The 22,967-nt window shown below is 54.1% G+C and overlaps 1 protein-coding gene across 7 annotated transcripts in view; it reads left to right on the plus strand.

Moving 5' to 3' along the window:
• Nucleotides 1–22,967, plus strand: part of DLG3 (discs large MAGUK scaffold protein 3) — a 1,834,707-nt gene that overhangs the window by 1,185,919 nt on the left and 625,821 nt on the right. For all 7 annotated transcript variants that reach the window (XM_085608387.1, XM_085608388.1, XM_085608389.1 and 4 more), the window contains one exon: nt 12,499–12,655. In XM_085608387.1, coding sequence (XP_085464513.1) covers nt 12,499–12,655 — 157 coding nt within the window. The remainder of the gene's footprint in view (nt 1–12,498; nt 12,656–22,967) is intronic.

Raw genomic sequence — 22,967 nt, forward strand, 5'->3', positions numbered from 1 at the left:
TACGTGGTTCTCAGTCTAGACATACTCCCTCACTTGGAGCTCATAGGGTCCTGGTCATGAGTGCGGAGGGATAGAAGGGCCAGGGAAGGGTACATGGTTCTCAGTCTAGACATACTCCCTCACTTGGAGCTCATGGAGTCCTAGAACGGGGTACAGAGGGCCAGGGAAGGCTACGTGTTTCTCAGTCTAGACATACTCCCTCACTTGGAGCTCATGGGGTCCTAGTCCGGGGAACAGAGGGCCAGGGAAGGGTACGTGGTTCTCAGTCTAGACATACTCCCTTCCTTGGAGACCTCAGTGTCTTGGTCCAGACTGCAGAGGGATGGAAGGACCAGGGAAGGGTATGTGGTTCTCAGTCTAGACTTACTCCGTTCCTTGGAGACCTCTGTGTTCTGGTCCAGGGTGCTGAAGGATGGAAGGACCAGGGAAGGGTACATGGTTCTCAGTCTAGACTTACTCCCTTCCTTGGAGACCTCAGTGTCTTGGTCCAGAGTGCAGAGGGATGGAAGGACTATGGAAGGGTATGTGGTTCTCAGTCTAGACTTACTCCATTCCTTGGAGACCTTGGTGTCTTGGTCCGGGGGGGAAAGAGGGATGGAAGGACCAGAGAAAAGTACGTGGTTCTCAGTCTAGACATACTCCCTCACTTGGAGCTCATGGGATCCTGGTGAGGAGTGCGGAGGGATGGAAGGGCCAGGGAAGGGTACGTGGTTCTCAGTCTAGACATACTCCCTCACTTGGAGCTCATGGGGTCCTGGTCTGGAGTGTGTAGTGATGGAAGAGCCAGGAAAGGGTACGTGGTTCTCAGTCTAGACATACTCCCTCACTTGGAGCTCATGGGGTCCTGGTCTGGGGAACAGAGGGCCAGGGAAGGGTACGTGGTTCTCAGTCTAGACATACTCCCTCACTTGGAGCTCATGGGGTCCTGGTCAGAGTGTGTAGTGATGGAAGAGCCAGGGAAGGGTACGTGGTTCTCAGTCTAGACATACTCCTTCACTTGGAGCTCATTGGGTCCTGGTCTGGGGAACAGAGGGCCAGGGAAGGGTACGTGGTTCTCAGTCTAGACATACTCCCTCACTTGGAGCTCATGGGGTCCTGGTCAGGGGTGCGGAGGGATGGAGGGACCAGGGAAGAGTACGTGGTTCTCTGTCTAGCCATACCCCCTCATTTAGAGCTCATGGGGTCCTGTTCTGGGGTACAGAGAGCCAGGGAAGGGTACGTGCTTCTCAGTCTAGACATACTCCCTCACTTGGAGCTCATGGGGTCCTGGTCAGAGTGTGTAGGGATGGAAGAGCTAGGGAAGGGTATGTGGTTCTCAGTCTAGACATACCCCCTCACTTTGAGCTCATGGGGTCCTGGTCTGGGGAACAGAGGGCCAGGGAAGGGTACATGGTTCTCAGTCTAGACATACTCCCTCACTTGGAGCTCATGGGGTCCTGGTCAGGGATGCGGAGGGATGGAAGGGCCAGGGAAGGGTGCGTGGTTCTCAGTCTAGGCATACTCCCTCACTTGGAACTCATGGGGTCCTGAGCCGGGGTACAGAGGGCCAGGGAAGGGTACGTGGTTCTCAGTCTAGACATACTCCCTCACTTGGAGCTCATGGGGTCCTGAGCCGGGGTACAGAGGGCCAGGGAAGGGTACGTGGTTCTCAGTCTAGACATGCTCCCTCACATGGAGCTCATGGGGTTCTGGTCAGGGGTGCGGAGGGATGGAAGGGCCAGGGAAGGGTACGTGGTTCTCAGTCTAGACATACTCCCTTACTTGGAGCGCATGGGGTCCTGGTCTGGGGAACAGAGGGCCAGGGAAGGGTACGTGGTGCTCTCTCTAGTTATACTCCCTCACTTGGAGCTCATGGGATCCTGGTCTGGGGTACAGAGGGCCAGGGAAGGGTACGTGGTTCTCAGTCTAGACATAATCCCTCACTTGGAGCTCATGGGGTCCTGAGCCGGGGTACAGAGGGCCAGGGAAGGGTACGTGGTTCTCAGTCTAGACATGCTCCCTCACATGGAGCTCATGGGGTTCTGGTCAGGGGTGCGGAGGGATGGAAGGGCCAGGGAAGGGTACGTGGTTCTCAGTCTAGACATACTCCCTTACTTGGAGCGCATGGGGTCCTGGTCTGGGGAACAGAGGGCCAGGGAAGGGTACGTGGTGCTCTCTCTAGTCATACTCCCTCACTTGGAGCTCATGGGATCCTGGTCTGGGGTACAGAGGGCCAGGGAAGGGTACGTGGTTCTCAGTCTAGACATAATCCCTCACTTGGAGCTCATGGGGTCCTGGTCAGAGTGTGTAGGGATGGAAGAGCCAGGGAAGGGTACGTGGTTCGCAGTCTAGACATACTCCCTCACTTGGAGCTCATGGGTTCCTGGTCAGAGTGTGTAGGGATGGAAGAGCCAGGGAAGGGTATGTGGTTCTCAGTCTAGACCTACTCCCTCACTTGGAGCTCATGGGGTCCTGGTCAGAGTGTGTAGGGATGGAAGAGTCAGGGAAGGGTACGTGGTTCGCAGTCTAGACATACTTCCTCACTTGGAGCTCATGGGGTCCTGGTCGGGGGAACAGAGGGCCAGGGAAGGGTACGTGGTTCTCAGTCTAGACATACTCCCTCACTTGGAGCTCATGGGGTCCTGGTCAGAGTGTGTAGGGATGGAAGAGCCAGGGAAGGGTATGTGGTTCGCAGTCTAGACATACTCCCTCACTTGTAGCTCATGGGGTCCTGGTCAGTGTGTAGTGATGGAAGAGACAGGGAAGGGTAAGTGGTTCTCAGTCTAGACATATTCCCTCACTTGGAGCTCATGGGGTCCTGGTCAGGGGTGCGGAGGGATGGAAGGGCCAGGGAAGGGTACGTGGTTCTCAGTCTAGACATACTCCCTCACTTGGAGCTCATGGGGTCCTAGTCCGGGGTACAGAGGGCCAGGGAAGGGTACGTGGTTCTCAGTCTAGACATACTCCCTCACATGGAGCTCATGGGGCCCTGAGCCGGGGTACAGAGGGCCAGGAAAGGGTACGTGGTTCTCAGTCTAGACATACTCCCTCACTTGGAGCTCATGAGGTCCTGGTCAGAGTGTGTAGGGATGGAAGAGCCAGGGAAGGGTACATGATGCTGCTCAGGGGCCCAGGTCATGTGGGGTCCGCTTGCTCTGTGGGTTTGGGTCGGTTTCACACATTCCAGCATCATGTGGGGGTACTGCTGAGACCTCGGCCTCCTCTTCCTGTGCCTACTTGTAGGGTGATGGAGTGGTGTTCTGGTGGCACAGTGCCTCCACCAGACCCCGCTGGGTCTCTCTCTGTTTCTTATTCACGTTCTTGGTAAACACATCACAGCGAAGTAAACCTCTCGTGCAGCGAGGCGGCGTGCGTAGGCTACAGTCTGGACTATTCAAGTGTTGGCCTTTTTATATGTTTTTCTTTACTTTTGGATGTGACATTGATGCTGTTCGTGACTTCTTTGGACTACACGAGTCAGTAAGAGCTAAATAAATCATAAATAATGGCTCCATCTTGTACAACTCTCCTCCCGGAGGGGAAACTGTTGATATGAAATAATAGTAGACTTTGTATTTGTGTTTTGCAGTTAATAGTATTTGTAAAGTTGCTGTTCAAGTGCATTTGTAAAGAAGTTGTATTCAGTATAGGGTGAGACAGCGACTGAAGGGCAGCATCCATTGGGCACTGACTCCCCCCCCTCCTATTTGTGTCCACGCTTGTCAATCATGGGTTTGTCCCTCCCATGAAGCAGAGCCTCTTTACTATATTGTTTGACTCACTGGCTTTTATGCCTCCACTGCTTGCTTATCGAGCACTATATTTTCCTGTGTAGTTAAGCACTGCACCGGAGTGCATGTGTTTTCCATGTCTCTCCCCGTGCACTCTGTGTCGCTCTCTATTTCCCGTGTGCTTCTCTCTGCCCCTTCCATGTATTACTTGCTCTTGTGTCCCTCCGTTGGTTTCTCGCTGCCCATGTACCATGCACCCTTACCCACTCCACGTTGTTTTCCTACCCGTTGCAGCTTTCCCCACCCTCTGTGTTGCTTCCACCCCCCCCCACCTTGTGTGTTGCTTCCCCCCACCTGCACCCTCCTTCTATATCAACCATTGTGTCTCCTTCCATCCTCCCAGTTTGCTCCCACGCCCCGCGTTGCTCTCCCACCCCATTAAAAAAAAAACACGTGCACTTTTTCACTTTTATTTGATGATCCAGCTCAGATTGTCAAATGGAAAGAAAAAGGCAGCTAATTCATAGGCGATTTTTCTCATTTATTAACGGCATGCTGCACAAGATAGGCGATACTGTATGGCATGGCGAAAAAGTATTGCCAAAGCCGGTAGGTTTCAAAACCGAGATCGCCTGGCTTTGCCAGTGCTTGTTAGATCAGGTGTTAGCCATGGCTACCGAGATATAATTCAATGTGCTCATCCTCCACCTCTCCTTTTGTAAAATGGATAGATCCAGTGTATGGGAATAATCAAGTTCTGAGGGGCCCCTCGCCCTCCATCTCCCTCTTGTTAGATAGTGACTGCTGAGGAAAGTCCGACCTGTGAGGGGCGCCTCGCCTTCCCTCTCCCCACTGGTTAGATAGAGTGACTGCTGAGGAATAATTCAACCTGTGAGGGGCGCCTCGCCCTCCATCTCCCTCTTGTTAGATAGAGTGACTGCTGAGGAAACATCCATCCTGTGAGGGGCCCCTCACCCTCCATCTCTCCTCTTGTTAGAGTGACTGCTGAGGAATAATCCAGCCTGAGAGGGACGTCTCGCGCTTCATCTCCCCTCTTGTTAGATAGAGTGACTGCTGAGGAAACATCCATCCTGTGAGGGGCCCCTCGTCCTCCATCTCCCTCTTCTTAGATAGAGTGACTGCTGAGGAAACCTCCATCCTGTGAGGGGGGCCTCACCCTCCATCTCTCCTCTTGTTAGACCGAGTGACTGCTGAGGAATAATCCAGCCTGTGAGGGATGTCTTGCGCTCCATCTCCCTCTTGTTAGATAGAGTGACTGCTGAGGAATAAATCAACCTGTGAGGGGCCGCTCGTCCTCCATCTCCCTCTTGTTAGATAGAGTGACTGCTGAGGAATAAATCAACCTGTGAGGGGCCCCTCGTCCTCCATCTCCCTCTTGTTAGATAGAGCGACTGCTGAGGAAAGTCCAACCTGTGAGGGGCCCCTCGTCCTCCATCTACTTCTTGTTAGATAGAGTGACTGCTGAGGAATAATTCAACCTGTGAGGGGCCCCTCGTCCTCCATCTCCCTCTTGTTAGATAGAGTGACTGCTGAGGAATAAATCAACCTGTGAGGGGCCCCTCGTCCTCCATCTCCCTCTTGTTAGATAGAGCGACTGCTGAGGAAACATCCATCCTGTGAGGGGCGCCTCTCCCTCCATCTCCCTTTTGTTAGATCGAGTGACTGCTGAGGAATAATCCAATTTGTGATGGGCCCCTCGTCCTCCATCTCCCTCTTGTTAGTGACTGCTGAGGAATAATCCAGCCTCTGAGGGATGTCTTGCGCTCCATCTCCGCTCGTTAGATACAGTGACTGCTGAGTAAAAATCCAACCTGTGAAGGGCGCCTCGCCCTCCCTCTCCCCATTTGTTAGATAGACTAACTGCTGAGGAATAATCCAACCTGTGAGGGGCGCCTCGCCCTCGATCTCCCTCTTGTTAGTTAGAGTGACTGCTGAGGAAAAATCCATCCTGTGAGGGGTGCCTCTCCCTCCATCTCTCCTCTTTTTAGATAGTGACTGCTGAAGAATAATCCAGCCTGTGAGGGACGTCTCGTGCTCCATCTCACGACTTGTTAGATAGAGTGACTGCTGAGGAATAAATCAACCTGTGAGGGGCACCTCTCTCTCTTCATCTCCCTCTTGTTAGAGTGACTGCTGAGGAAACATCCATCCTGTGAGGGGCGCCTCGCCCTCCCTCTCCCCACTTGTTAGATAGAGTGACTGCTGAGGAAACATCCAACTTGTGAGGGGGCGCCTATCCCTCCATCTCCCACTTGTTAGATAGAGTGACTGCTGAGGAAACATTCATCCTGTGTGGGGCGCTTCGCCCTCCCTCTCCCCACTGGTTAGATAGAGTGACTGCTGAGGAATAATCCAACTTGTGAGGGGCGCCTCGCCCTCCCTCTCCCCACTTGTTAGATAGAGTGACTGCTGAGGAGACATCCATCCTGTGAGGGGCGCCTCGCCCTCCCTCTCCCCACTGGTTAGAGTGACTGCTGAGGAAACATCCATCCTGTGAGGGGCGCCTCGCCCTCCCTCTCCCCACTTGTTAGAGTTACTGCTGAAGAAACATCCATCCTGTGAGGGGCGCCTCGCCCTCCCTCTCCCCACTTGTTAGATAGAGTTACTGCTGAGGAGACATCCATCCTGTGAGGGGCGCCTCGCCCTCCCTCTCCCCACTGGTTAGATCGAGTGACTGCTGAGGAATAATCCAATTTGTGAGGGGCGCCTCGTCCTCCCTCTCCCCACGTGTTAGATAGAGTGACTGCTGAGGAAACATCCATCCTGTGAGGGACACCTCGCCCTCCCTCTCCCCACTTGTTAGAGTGACTGCTGAGGAAACATCCATCCTGTGAGGGGCGCCTCGCCCTCCCTCTCCCCACTTGTTAGAGTGACTGCTGAGGAAACATCCATCCTGTGAGGGGCGCCTCGCCCTCCCTCTCCCCACTTGTTAGAGTGACTGCTGAGGAAACATCCATCCTGTGAGGGCCGCCTCTCCCTCCATCTCCCTTTTGTTAGATCGAGTGACTGCTGAGGAATAATCCAACTTGTGATGGGCCCCTCGTCCTCCATCTCCCTCTTGTTAGTGACTGCTGAGGAATAATCCAGCCTCTGAGGGATGTCTTGCGCTCCATCTCCGCTCGTTAGATACAGTGATTGCTGAGTAAAAATCCAACCTGTGAGCGGCGCCTCGCCCTCCCGCTCCCCATTTGTTAGATAGACTAACTGCTGAGGAATAATCCAACCTGTGAGGGGCGCCTCGCCCTCGATCTCCCTCTTGTTAGTTAGAGTGACTGCTGAGGAATAATCCAACCTGTGAGGGGCGCCTCTCTCTTCATCTCCCTCTTGTTAGAGTGACTGCTGAGGAAAAATCCATCCTGTGAGGGGTGCCTCTCCCTCCATCTCTCCTCTTTTTAGATAGTGACTGCTGAAGAATAATCCAGCCCGTGAGGGACGTTTCGCGCTCCATCTCCCGACTTGTTAGATAGAGTGACTGCTGAGGAATAAATCAACCTGTGAGGGGCACCTCTCTCTCTTCATCTCCCTCTTGTTAGAGTGACTGCTGAGGAAACATCCATCCTGTGAGGGGCGCCTCGCCCTCCCTCTCCCCACTTGTTAGATAGAGTGACTGCTGAGGAAACATCCAACTTGTGAGGGGGCGCCTATCCCTCCATCTCCCACTTGTTAGATAGAGTGACTGCTGAGGAAACATTCATCCTGTGTGGGGCGCTTCGCCCTCCCTCTCCCCACTGGTTAGATAGAGTGACTGCTGAGGAATAATCCAACTTGTGAGGGGCGCCTCGCCCTCCCTCTCCCCACTTGTTAGATAGAGTGACTGCTGAGGAGACATCCATCCTGTGAGGGGCACCTCGCCCTCCCTCTCCCCACTGGTTAGAGTGACTGCTGAGGAAACATCCATCCTGTGAGGGGCGCCTCGCCCTCCCTCTCCCCACTGGTTAGATAGAGTGACTGCTGAGGAATAATCCAACTTGTGAGGGGCGCCTCGCCCTCCCTCTCCCCACTTGTTAGATAGAGTGACTGCTGAGGAAACATCCATCCTGTGAGGGGCGCCTCGCCCTCCCTCTCCCCACTGGTTAGATAGAGTGACTGCTGAGGAGACATCCATCCTGTGAGGGGCGCCTCGCCCTCCCTCTCCCCACTTGTTAGAGTGACTGCTGAGGAGACATCCATCCTGTGAGGGGCGCCTCGCCCTCCCTCTCCCCACTTGTTAGAGTGACTGCTGAGGAAACATCCATCCTGTGAGGGGCGCCTCGCCCTCCCTCTCCCCACTTGTTAGATAGAGTGACTGCTGAGGAGACATCCATCCTGTGAGGGGCGCCTCGCCCTCCCTCTCCCCACTTGTTAGAGTGACTGCTGAGGAAACATCCATCCTGTGAGGGGCGCCTCGCCCTCCCTCTCCCCACTTGTTAGATAGAGTGACTGCTGAGGAGACATCCATCCTGTGAGGGGCGCCTCGCCCTCCCTCTCCCCACTTGTTAGATAGAGTGACTGCTGAGGAAACATCCATCCTGTGAGGGGCGCCTCGCCCTCCCTCTCCCCACTTGTTAGATAGAGTGACTGCTGAGGAAACATCCATCCTGTGAGGGGCGCCTCGCCCTCCCTCTCCCCACTTGTTAGAGTGACTGCTGAGGAAACATCCATCCTGTGAGGGGCGCCTCGCCCTCCCTCTCCCCACTAGTTAGATAGAGTGACTGCTGAGGAAACATCCATCCTGTGAGGGGCGCCTCGCCCTCCCTCTCCCCACTAGTTAGAGTGACTGCTGAGGAAACATCCATCCAGTGAGGGGCGCCTCACCCTCCCTCTCCCCACTTGTTAGAGTGACTGCTGAGGAGACATCCATCCTGTGAGGGGCGCCTCGCCCTCCCTCTCCCCACTTGTTAGATAGAGTGACTGCTGAGGAAACATCCATCCTGTGAGGGGCGCCTCGCCCTCCCTCTCCCCACTTGTTAAGAGTGACTGCTGAGGAAACATCCATCCTGTGAGGGGCGCCTCGCCCTCCCTCTCCCCACTTGTTAGAGTGACTGCTGAGGAAACATCCATCCTGTAAGGGGCGCCTCGCTCTCCCTCTCCCCACTAGTTAGATAGAGTGACTGCTGAGGAAACATCCATCCTGTGAGGGGCGCCTCGCCCTCCCTCTCCCCACTTGTTAGATAGAGTGACTGCTGAGGAAACATCCATCCAGTGAGGGGCGCCTCGCCCTCCCTCTCCCCACTTGTTAGAGTGACTGCTGAGGAGACATCCATCCAGTGAGGGGCGCCTCGCCCTCCCTCTCCCCACTTGTTAGAGTGACTGCTGAGGAAACATCCATCCTATGAGGGGCGCCTCGCCCTCCCTCTCCCCACTTGTTAGATAGAGTGACTGCTGAGGAAACATCCATCCTGTGAGGGGCGCCTCGCCCTCCCTCTCCCCACTTGTTAGATAGAGTGACTGCTGAGGAAACATCCATCATGTGAGGGGCACCTCGCCCTCCCTCTCCCCAATAGTTAGATAGAGTGACTGCTGAGGAAACATCCATCCTGTGAGGGGCGCCTCGCCCTCCCTCTCCCCACTTGTTAGATAGAGTGACTGCTGAGGAAACATCCATCCTGTGAGGGGCGCCTCGCCCTCCCTCTCCCCACTTGTTAGAGTGACTGCTGAGGAAACATCCATCCTGCGAGGGGCACCTCGCCCTCCCTCTCCCCACTTGTTAGAGTGACTGCTGAGGAATAATCCAACTTGTGAGGGGCGCCTCGTCCTCCCTCTCCCCACTTGTTAGATAGAGTGACTGCTGAGGAAACATCCATCCTGTGAGGGGCGCCTCGCCCTCCCTCTCCCCACTTGTTAGAGTGACTGCTGAGGAAACATCCATCCTGTGAGGGGCGCCTCGCCCTCCCTCTCCCCACTTGTTAGAGTGACTGCTGAGGAATAATCCAACCTGTGAGGGGCGCCTCGCCCTCCATCTCCCTCTTGTTAGATAGAGTGACTGCTGAGGAATAATCCAACCTGTGAGGGGCGCATCTCCCTCCATCTCCTTCTGTCTGCTAGGGCTGAGTGCCCCATACAGAATGACAATGGGCCGGTCTGGGCTCTAGCAGCATGTGTGGCCTCCTCATGCCTCAGTCCAGGGCAGGACATTCAGTCAGATTGAAGGAATGTACAAAGACGCCCATGCTGCTAGGAGACCCAGTCCATGAAAGAAGTTCAAAAGAAGGGGTGGTGGGCCTTTCTCAGTCTCATCATTTTAGAACTGTCACATTTTCAATATTATTTTCAACGAAGCCATAGTTGCTGCTTTTTTATTTTATGCAACTAACAACCATTGACAAAGCCAATAGTTTTGGCTTGTTGTAGGTGTAACGTTACTTGTTGTGTTATATGTCTGGATACAATGACAGAAGAGGAAAAATGCCAGATTTTTAGCTTAGGTGTTTTAAGCCACGCCCTTAATTACATCGAACACCCCCTTTGGAGAGACCCCCCCCCCCCAGGTTTTTCATTTCACTTAAAGCCCTGGAAACACCACCATGTCACAGTCATCTCATGGCCCGGCATTGTGCATCATGCATGACTCATGTCTTCCAAGGTTTCAGATTGACCATGTGCAGGGGCATAGTGAACCCTACCCCCACCCCACCCCTTGCTTTAGGACATACAGGGGGGTGACATTCTTGATGGGCCTCTTCTGTCTGCAACTCTGCAGGCAAAGGCTCAGCTGATAATTTATATGAAAAGGTGGGTGAGTGTGTAAGTGAAGGGATGGGTGGGTGGGTGGCTGGATGGATTAGTGGAAGGGTGAATGGATAAATGGAAGGATAAATAGATGGCTGAGAGAAAGGATGGATGGATGAGTGGCTGGAAGGATGGATGAGAGAAAATGTAAATAGATGGATGTATAGGTGGAAGGATGGATGCATGGGTAAAAGGGTGGATGGAAGAGTGAAAGGGTGGATGATGGGCGAGTGAATGGGTGGATGGATGAGAGAAACGATGGATGGATTGATGAATTGATAATTGAAAGGGTGAATGGATGGACGGATGAGGGAAATGGTGGATGTATGTAAGGATGGATGAGTGAATGAAAGGGAGGGTAGATGGGCAAAAAATGGATAGATGAGTGAAGGAATGGATGGATGGATGAGTGATAGGGCCAATGGATGGATTCATGAGAATAATGAGTAGATGGATGGGTGGGTGGGTGGATGGAAGGAAGGATGGCTAAGTGAAAGGGTCAATGGAGAGAGAAAGGGAGGATGGATGGATGACTGAAAGGGTGGAGGGGTGGAAGGATGAGTAACTGGGTGGATGGATGAGTAAGTAAAAGGATGGCTGGATGGATGAGTGAATGGATGGGTGGAAGAGTGGATGGATGAGTGTACTGATGGATAGGGTGAAAGGGTGGATGGATGGATAATGGATGGGATGAGTGAAAGGGTGGATGGAGGGATGGAAACGTGAAATGATGGATGGAAGGATACATGATGGATAGGTTTGAATATGGTTGAATATGTTTGGCAATAGATGGGCTTACTTATATACTATTGCGCGACCTCCTCTGATGTGTCTGTAAAATGTTTTGTCCTGAACTTTGACCTTCTGTCCTGAATTTCTGTCCTGAATTTTGACCCTTTGTCCTGAATTTTTTCACTCACCGTCCTGAATTTGCACCCATTCCAGTTGGTCACCCTAGTACCGAAGTATATCAATTCAACCATGTTTAAAGGGGAAGTACAGGCGCTTTACTACTGGTTAGAAGGGGTAAATTTATTGCACAGAGTTCTAAACCCAGCAAAAAATGCAAATCCCACAGGCAGTAGGGTAAATGGGTGTTTGGAGTGTGTGGAGAGGGATATATTCAGAGTGATGGGGAGCGTGACGTGCTGTGTGCAGGACTGCACTACCCGTGCGGCAAGGTTCATATTACGCACATTCCCGGGGACATGAACACGGTGCCTGGCTTCCTGCCCCGGTGCATTGTTGGATTTGTAGTCCATGCCTTGTGCCAGAATAGTTGAATAGTTCTTTACCTTGGGAGGGGCTGGGCATACCTCTGATAGCGCAGGTATGTGTGTGCGAGTGCAGGCAGGTGTGCCTCCGGGTCCTCCATGAACGAGGGGACATGGTTCACTTGTCTCTGCTCCTTCCTGCCCCGGTGCATTGTTGGATTTGTAGTCCATGCCTTGTGCCAGAATAGTTTAATAGTTCTTTGCAAGGGAGGGGCTGGGCATACCTCTGATAGCGCAGGTATGTGTGTGCGAGTGCAGGCAGGTGTGCCTCCGGGTCCTCCATGAACGAGGGGTCATAATTCACTTTCCTCTGCTCCTTCCTGCCCCGGTGCATTGTTGGACTTGTAGTCCATGCCCTCTGCCAGAAGAGTTGAATAGTTATTTGCAAGGGAGGGGCTGGGCATACCTCTGATAGCGCAGGTATGTGTGTGCGAGTGCAGGCAGGTGTGCCTCCGGGTCCTCCATGAACGAGGGGACATAGTTCACTTGTCTCTGCTCCTGTGCGCGCCTCTCGGTCGCCGGTGCCACCCTGGCACTCGCCCTGGTCGGTGTGGCACGGCCCAGTGAATCACCCTGTAAGTGGCTCCCACCAGCACCTGTCGAACAGGCCGAGCGGCTGCGGGGCCGGGGAGCCAGGGTGGTACCGGAACCCCGAGCAGGCTCCACCTCAGCCGGCGCGCCGCCGACGCAGCGTCCCGGCGCACCCCGGTACAGACACCTCCATTACTGCTCGACAGCACCTGCGCGCACCCCTCCTCTGACATGTCTTTCCGTCGCATCTCCAGGGAACCTCGGAAGGTGATCCTCCACAAGGGCTCCACCGGCCTGGGCTTCAACATCGTGGGCGGCGAGGACGGAGAGGGCATCTTCGTCTCCTTCATCCTGGCAGGAGGGCCGGCCGACCTGAGCGGCGAGCTGCGGCGAGGGGACCGCATCCTGTCGGTGAGTGCGGGCTGCGTGCGTGTGGGTGGCACTGTGAGGGCTTCATGTGCGCAGCGGAGGCACGGCACGCAGAGGAGATACTCTCATGTGGGGGAGGGGGGGGGGAGGAGGGTCCAACGTGGGTCCAGGAGACCACACACAGAGGGGATAATCTCATGCAGGGGGTGGGGTCCAACGTGGGTCCAGGAGGCGTCACACAGAGTGCAGGCACCCTGTCATGCGGATGGGGGGGGGGGGGGGTGGAGGGAGGGAGGGTCTAACGTGGATCCAGGAGACGTCACACACAGGGGATACTCTCATTGGGAGGGGGGAGGAGGGCCCAACGTGTGTCCAGGAGGCGTCACAGAGTGCAGCCACCCTCTCATGCGGTGCCCACCCTAACCACAGCCGGAGTCACATCACATAGAGAGCACCCAATCATGCGGGGACCACCCTAACCTCAGCCGGAGACACATCACACAGAGACCACCCTCTCATGCAGGGACCACCCTAGCCACAGCCGGAGTCACATCACACAGAGAGCACCCTCTCATGCAGGGACCACCCTAACCACAGCTGGAGTCACATCACACAGAGCGCACCCTCTCATGCGGGGACCACCCTAACCACAGCTGGAGTCACATCACACAGAGACCACACTCTCATGCGGGAACCACCCTAACCACAGCTGGAGTCACATCACACAGAGACCACGCTCTCATGCGGGAACCACCCTAACCATAGCTGGAGTCACATCACACAGAGACCACCCTCTCACGCGGGGACCACCCTAACCACATCTGGAGTCACATCACACAGAGAGCACCCTCTCATGCAGGGACCACCCTAACCACAGCTGGAGTCATATCACACAGAGCGCACCCTCTCATGTGGGGACCACCCTAACCACATCTGGAGTCACATCACACAGAGAGCACCCTCTCATGCAGGGACCACCCTAACCACAGCTGGAGTCACATTACACAGAGACCACCCTCTCATGCGGGGACCACCCTAACCCCAGCTGGAGTCACATCACACAGAGACCACGCTCTCATGCGGGAACCACCCTAACCACAGCTGGAGTCACATCACACAGAGACCACCCTCTCACGCGGGGACCACCCTAACCACAGCTGGAGTCACATCGCACAGAGCGCATTCTCTCATGCAGGGACCACCCTAACCACAGCTGGAGTCACATCACACAGAGACCACGCTCTCATGCGGGGACCACCCTAACCACAGCTGGAGTCACATCACACAGAGACCACCCTCTCACGCGGGGACCACCCTAACCACAGCCGGAGTCACATCACACACAGACCACCCTCTCATGCAGGGACCACCCTAATCACAGCTGGAGTCACCTCACACAGAGACCACCCTCTCATGCAGGGACCACCCTAGCCACAGCTGGAGTCACATCACACAGAGACCACCCTCTCATGCAGGGACCACCCGAAACACAGCTGGAGTCACATCACACAGAGGCCACCCTCTCATGCGGGGACCACCCTAACCACAGCTGGAGTCACATCTCACAGAGACCACCCTCTCATGCAGGGACCACCCTAAACACAGCTGGAGTCACATCACACAGAGAGCACCCTCTCACGCGGGCCCACCCGAACCACAGCTGGAGTCACATCACAGAGAGACCACCCTCTCACGCGGGGACCACCCTAACCACAGCTGGAGTCACATCACACAGAGACCACCCTCTCATGCGGGGACCACCCTAACCACAGCTGGAGTCACATCACACAGAGACCACCCACTCATGCAGGGACCACCCTAACCACAGCTAGAGTCACAAAACACAGAGACCACCCTCTCATGCGGGGACTGCCCTAACCACAGCCGGAGTCACATCACACAGAGACCACCCTCTCATGCAGGACCACCCGAACCACAGCCAGAGTCACATCACACAGAGACCACCCTCTCATGCAGGGACCACCCTAACCACAGCCGGAGTCGCATCACACTGAGTGCATCCTCTCATGCTGGGACCACCCTAACTACACCCTGTATCACATCACACAGAGCGCATCCTCTCATGCGGGGACTGCCCGAACCACAGCTGGAGTCACAACACACAGAGACCACCCTCTCATGCAGGGACCACCCGAACCACAGCCGGAGTCACATCACACAGAGCGCATCCTCTCATGTGGTGACCACCCTAACCACAACCTGTATCACATCACACAGAGCGCATCCTCTTAAGCTGGGACCACCCTAACTACACCCTGTATCACATCACACAGAGAGCACTCTCTCATGCAGGGACCACCCTAACCACAGCCGGAGTCGCATCACGCAGAGAGCACCCTCTCATGCTGGGACCACTCTAACCACAGCTGGAGTCACATCACACAGAGACCACCCTCTCATGCAGGGACCACCCTAGCCACAGGCGAAGTCACATCACACAGAGAGCACCCTCTCATGCAGGGACCACCCTAACCACAGCTGGAGTCACATCACACAGAGCGCACCCTCTCATGTGGGGACCACCCTAACCACAGCTGGAGTCACATCACACAGAGACCACGCTCTCATGCGGGAACCACCCTAACCATAGCTGGAGTCACATCACACAGAGACCACCCTCTCACGCGGGGACCACCCTAACCACAGCTGGAGTCACATCACACAGAGACCACCCTCTCACGCGGGGACCACCCTAACCACAGCTGGAGCCACATCACACAGAGACCACCCTCTCATGCAGGGACCACCCTAACCACAGCTGGAGTCATATCACACAGAGCGCACCCTCTCATGCGGGGACCACCCTAACCACAGCTGGAGTCACATCACACAGAGACCACACTCTCATGCGGGGACCACCCTAACCCCAGCTGGAGTCACATCACACAGAGACCATGCTCTCATGCGGGAACCACCCTAACCACAGCTGGAGTCACATCACACAGAGACCACCCTCTCACGCGGGGACCACCCTAACCACAGCTGGAGTCACATCGCACAGAGCGCATTCTCTCATGCAGGGACCACCTTAACCACAGCTGGAGTCATATCACACAGAGACCACGCTCTCATGCGGGAACCACCCTAACCACAGCTGGAGTCACATCACACAGAGACCACGCTCTCATGCGGGGACCACCCTAACCACAGCTGGAGTCACATCACACAGAGACCACGCTGTCATGCGGGGACCACCCTGACCACAGCTGGAGTCACATCACACAGAGACCACCCTCTCACGCGGGGACCACCCTAACCACAGCTGGAGTCACATCACACAGAGACCACCCTCTCATGCAGGGACCACCCTAACCACAGCTGGAGTCACATCACACAGAGACCACCCACTCATGCAGGGACCACCCTAACCACAGCTAGAGTCACAAAACACAGAGACCACCCTCTCATGCGGGGACTGCCCTAACCACAGCCAGAGTCACATCACACAGAGACCACCCTCTCATGCAGGGACCACCCTAGCCGGAGTCGCATCACACAGAGACCACCCTCTCATGTAGGGACCACCCTAACCACAGCTGGAGTCGCATCACACAGAGAGCACCGTCTCATGCTGGGGCCACCCTAACCACAGCTGGAGTCGCATCACACAAAGACCACCCTGGTCTGGTGGCTCAGTGGACTAAAGCAGCCCCTGCAGGGGCCTGTGTTCAACCTTATGGTCACAGGTTCAAATCCCGGCGGGTCCACTCAGCCTTTCATCCATCTGAGGTCGATATAATGAGTACCATTAAGTTGGGTAACAATAAACATCTGTTATTCAGCACCAGGACACCTACGGGTAATCGTGCAGTTTACAAAATACACACCCTCTCATGCAGGGACCACCCGAACCACAGCCGGAGTCACATCACACAGAGCGCACCCTCTCATGCTGGGACCACCCTAACCACAGCCAGAGTCGCATCACACAGAGACCACCCTCTCATGCAGGGACCACCCTAACCACACCCTGTCTCACATCACACAGAGACCACTCTCTCATGCAGGGACCACCCTAACCACAGCTGGAGTCACATCACACAGAGACCACCCTCTCATGCGGGACCACCCGAACCACAGCTGGAGTCACATCACACAGAGACCACCCTCTCATGCGGGGACCACCCTAACCACAGCTGGAGTCACATCACACAGAGACCACCCACTCATGCAGGGACCACCCTAACCACAGCTAGAGTCACAAAACACAGAGACCACCCTCTCATGCGGGGACTGCCCTAACCACAGCCGGAGTCACATCACACAGAGACCACCCTCTCATGCAGGACCACCCGAACCACAGCCAGAGTCACATCACACAGAGACCACCCTCTCATGCAGGGACCACCCTAACCACATCTGGAGTCGCATCACACTGAGTGCATCCTCTCATGCTGGGACCACCCTAACTACACCCTGTATCACATCACACAGAGCGCATCCTCTCATGCGGGGACTGCCCGAACCACAGCTGGAGTCACAACACACAGAGACCACCCTCTCATGCAGGGACCACCCGAACCACAGCCGGAGTCACATCACACAGAGCGCATCCTCTCATGTGGTGACCACCCTAACCACAACCTGTATCACATCACACAGAGCGCATCCTCTTATGCTGGGACCACCCTAACTACACCCTGTATCACATCACACAGAGAGCACTCTCTCATGCAGGGACCACCCTAACCACAGCCGGAGTCGCATCACGCAGAGAGCACCCTCTCATGCTGGGACCACTCTAACCACAGCTGGAGTCACATCACACAGAGACCACCCTCTCATGCAGGGACCACCCTAGCCACAGGCAAAGTCACATCACACAGAGAGCACCCTCTCATGCAGGGACCACCCTAACCACAGCTGGAGTCACATCACACAGAGCGCACCCTCTCATGTGGGGACCACCCTAACCACAGCTGGAGTCACATCACACAGAGACCACGCTCTCATGCGGGAACCACCCTAACCATAGCTGGAGTCACATCACACAGAGACCACCCTCTCACGCGGGGACCACCCTAACCACAGCTGGAGTCACATCACACAGAGACCACCCTCTCACGCGGGGACCACCCTAACCACAGCTGGAGCCACATCACACAGAGACCACCCTCTCATGCAGGGACCACCCTAACCACAGCTGGAGTCATATCACACAGAGCGCACCCTCTCATGCGGGGACCACCCTAACCACAGCTGGAGTCACATCACACAGAGACCACACTCTCATGCGGGGACCACCCTAACCCCAGCTGGAGTCACATCACACAGAGACCATGCTCTCATGCGGGAACCACCCTAACCACAGCTGGAGTCACATCACACAGAGACCACCCTCTCACGCGGGGACCACCCTAACCACAGCTGGAGTCACATCGCACAGAGCGCATTCTCTCATGCATGGACCACCCTAACCACAGCTGGAGTCATATCACACAGAGACCACGCTCTCATGCGGGAACCACCCTAACCACAGCTGGAGTCACATCACACAGAGACCACGCTCTCATGCGGGGACCACCCTAACCACAGCTGGAGTCACATCACACAGAGACCACGCTGTCATGCGGGGACCACCCTGACCACAGCTGGAGTCACATCACACAGAGACCACCCTCTCACGCGGGGACCACCCTAACCACAGCTGGAGTCACATCACACAGAGACCACGCTGTCATGCGGGGACCACCCTGACCACAGCTGGAGTCACATCACACAGAGACCACCCTCTCACGCGGGGACCACCCTAACCACAGCTGGAGTCACATCACACAGAGACCACCCTCTCATGCAGGGACCACCCTAACCACAGCTGGAGTCACATCACACAGAGACCACCCACTCATGCAGGGACCACCCTAACCACAGCTAGAGTCACAAAACACAGAGACCACCCTCTCATGCGGGGACTGCCCTAACCACAGCCAGAGTCACATCACACAGAGACCACCCTCTCATGCAGGGACCACCCTAGCCGGAGTCGCATCACACAGAGACCACCCTCTCATGCAGGGACCACCCTAACCACAGCTGGAGTCGCATCACACAGAGAGCACCGTCTCATGCTGGGGCCACCCTAACCACAGCTGGAGTCGCATCACACAAAGACCACCCTGGTCTGGTGGCTCAGTGGACTAAAGCAGCCCCTGCAGGGGCCTGTGTTCAACCTTATGGTCACAGGTTCAAATCCCGGCGGGTCCACTCAGCCTTTCATCCATCTGAGGTCGATATAATGAGTACCATTGAGTTGGGTAACAATAAACATCTGTTATTCAGCGCCAGGACACCTACGGGTAATCGTGCACTTTACAAAATACACACCCTCTCATGCAGGGACCACCCGAACCACAGCCGGAGTCACATCACACAGAGCGCACCCTCTCATGCTGGGACCACCCTAACCACAGCCAGAGTCGCATCACACAGAGACCACCCTCTCATGCAGGGACCACCCTAACCACACCCTGTCTCACATCACACAGAGACCACTCTCTCATGCAGGGACCACCCTAACCACAGCTGGAGTCACATCACACAGAGCGCATCCTCTTATGCTGGGACCACCCTAACCACAGCCGGAGTCGCATCACACAGAGACCACCCTCTCCTGCGGGGCCCACCCTAACCACACCCTGTCTCACATCACACAGAGTGCATTCTCTCACGCGGGGACCACCCTAACCACAGCCAAAGTCGCATCACACAGAGACCACCCTCTCATGCAGGGACCACCCTAACCAAAGCTGGAGTCGCATAACACAGAGACCACCCTCTCATGCAGGGACCACCCTAACCACAGCTGGAGTCACATCACACAGAGAGCACCCTCTCATGCAGGGACCACCCGAACCACAGCCGGAGTCACATCTCACAGAGACTCCCCACTCATGCAGGGGGTCCAACATGGATACAGGGGGTACAGATCCTGTCCGCGACTACCACCTCCTTGTCCCCTCTCCGTAAAGACTCCTTTTCCACTTCTTAGGCTCATGGGACGCCCCCTGCCCGATTCACCTAATACTGATTGAGGTAGTGTTCTGCTTGGGTTTTTAGATCGGGTGGAACCTGCTCTACAGAGCCCTTCTAACCCAAATGCAGAACGTTACCCCCTCCCTAGGGCCTTTTTACACCTAAATACCCACATATATGCGTACCACCTAAGGACAGGGAATTCCTATTATAATTATATATGGAGGCCTCACAGCCTCGCAATCTCAGACCCAAAATCTCCTACCCATTCGGCAGTGACACCCACAGTCTCGCGGCCCTTGTTAGACCCAGAACCTCCTACCCATTCGGCAGCGACACTCAAAGTCTCGCGGCCTGTGTTAGACCCAGAATCTTCTACCCATTCGGCAGCGACACTCAAAGTCTCGCGGCCTTTGTTAGACCCAGAATCTCCTACCCATTCGGCAGCGACACTCAAAGTCTCGCGGCCTTTGTTAGACCCAGAACCTCCTACCCATTCGGCAGCGACACTCAAAGTCTCGCGGCCTTTGTTAGACCCAGAACCTCCTACCCATTCGGCAGCGACACTCAAAGTCTCGCGGCCTTTGTTAGACCCAGAACCTCCTACCCATTCGGCAGCGACACTCAAAGTCTCGCGGCCTTTGTTAGACCCAGAACCTCCTACCCATTCGGCAGCGACACTCAAAGTCTCGCGGCCTTTGTTAGACCCAGAACCTCCTACCCATTCGGCAGCGACACTCAAAGTCTCGCGGCCTTTGTTAGACCCAGAATCTCCTACCCATTCGGCAGCGACACTCAAAGTCTCACGGCCTTTGTTAGACCCAGAACCTCCTACCCATTCGGCAGCGACACTCAAAGTCTCGCGGCCGTTGTTAGACCCAGAATCTCCTACCCATTCGGCAGCCTTAGCACGAGCTTATCCTATTATAATTATAGTACACGACAGGGGAGTTAGGATTATCACATATCCGATCACACAAAGACTACCAGTTGAGCACAACCTGTTCTCTTAGTTCGAGGGGCTTGTCTTTCCCCTCATCCAGTTACCCCTTACCTGACCAGGATTAGTCTCTGTTCACTTTGAAGTAACTCCGACTAAAGAATAGACTGTTCTCCTATACAAAAGTACACAACACATGCTAACGTACAACAAGCTAAATACTTTATTCAAATGGCACATGCATAGTTATAGAACATACCATACATATGGAACCTGCAAGGAAAGTGAAAGATTAAGTTATATACTTCAAAGAAGAAAAAGGGATCGACTGCACCTTATATCTGTGTAGGCTGTGCTCGATGGACATCTGGGTTCCCTTCTCGTCTATGCCTCGGTTTAGCCTGGAAGTTACCCCTCGGCAGTTGTGGGTCTGCTTCCTTCTCCCTCTCCGAGTCACTAGAACCTTGTCCTCCTTGACTACTCCCTTCTCTTTGGATTTGAGTTTGCCATCAGTCTTCCCTGAAATAAGCAATAGCTTTCCTGCTAACGGCCAGATGCCGCCTACGGTCTAGAAGCAAGTGTCTTATCTCACTCAGACTTTCACTAATATGGACGTGCATTCCCTCATGGAAATTTCCAGCTCAAGACCTGCCGCCCACCAAATTCCTGTACCTCCCCGTACCAAGGACACTTTCCCAGCCGGCCGGCCTGTTGTAGTGTCTTCGGCATGAAGAAAAATACAATCCTTCGATAAGGGCCGGCCCGAACCAGTTCTCTCCGAGCGAATAACACTTCATAACTAAAACATCCCCCTCCCTCTGGGAAGGTCCCGGGCTGCCGGAGCAGAAAGAAAGATGGAGTCTCTCCCGTTTGAGGCCTACCAGGCCTGGATTCAGTACAACTCTACGAAATACCCTCACTATAGGGCAAGTTATCCTCAATACTAACGAATCTATCCCCTAGGCTATGTGTATAGGCCCTAGGCTATGGGTAGAAGCACGGAATTGTGTCAAAGTGTCTAACAAACAGGCTCTACTCACTACTCCAGACTTGAGACTTAGATGGAAATAGACTGAAGTCATATGGACTGCCCTGCAGCACCAGAAAGCCGGGAAAATCAAGCAGTACATTCCACCCTTGACTTTAGTCTATTTACATATACTAAACGGAGCTAACATCTGTGGAAGAGTAATAAGAAACAAAACTAACCGATCTGTGTCTAGTACCAGATGTGCAGAATTGAAGCAGTGAAGGAATACATTGAATAAGACAACAGATAGAAATCAAAACAGCAATAGTAATCAAAATGCCACCTAATGCTTGACGTAGCATCTTCAGGTCTGGCAACCAGTTGAAGAGCCAGTCAAACCAACCCTGATCAATGTGTTTCTTAACTTCGTTAGTTAGATCATGCAATTTATCTATGTGTGCACGAATGGATTGTGTATGATCAGATAAGTTAAAACAACAGAGGCCTTCAAAATCTGAACAGCCATGTCCATGTTTAAGTAAAAGATAATCAATGGCTGCTCTGTTTTGCAAGATAGCCCTACGTTCACCCTGGGCATCTAATAGTAAGTCAGATAGGACTGTGGAAGTATGATTAATAGACTTAACCATCCAGCAAGCCATTTTTCCAATGGATTTAGCATTATAAACCGCCAAAGCAGGGACACCAATAATTGAGACAGCTAGACTAAGGTATTCAGACTTGGAATATAAATGCAAAGATGAGTCACAATCCTCTTGTAACATAACTGCATCTCGGAGCACACGAGAGTTGGCATTCGGATGTGAGGAAAACATAAACAGACTAAGTCTAGTAATGGCACACGGACCTCCGGAAATATTTGCAGGGACATAGGGCCAGGAAGTATTACCACATGAGAAAAGCCATCCGGCAGGTAGCAACATTGCGCGATAGTGACTAGGAGTAACTACCAAACTATTACAAGTCATATTATTTTGTATGGAAGCACATGAGGTCGGTGTCCTCTGGAGGCACAAAGTTCGCTCATGGGGTGTGAATGAAACAGCACCTCTTAACTTGAGACGTAGACATTCAGAGATTGCATTTGGATTACATGTGAGGAAAAAGCACAGGTCACCCTGTGTGATGTTATACGTAGTTATTTGGGATTGGATAGGAAGTTGTTCATTCGGCAGTTCAGTACATAAAGGACAATATGCATGGGTAGCAAAATCACCCAGAATAATATTCGGACGAGCTTTTGAAACGTTAAAAATGCTCGTTAAGGTTTCCAGCGAAGCGGGGACAGCAACTAGGCATGTCGCCAGAATGTCATGTACAGATCTCATCGGTGTCAAACAGAAGTGAGGGGCATCAGTCACTCTTTTCGCCAGCAGTGTCCAAAAGTTCGATGACGAGTCCCACGCATTGAAGGAACGCAACACTCTGGT

This window comes from Triturus cristatus, chromosome 5_2 (assembly GCF_964204655.1).
Source record: "Triturus cristatus chromosome 5_2, aTriCri1.1, whole genome shotgun sequence".
In the NCBI taxonomy this organism is placed as follows: domain Eukaryota; kingdom Metazoa; phylum Chordata; class Amphibia; order Caudata; family Salamandridae; genus Triturus; species Triturus cristatus.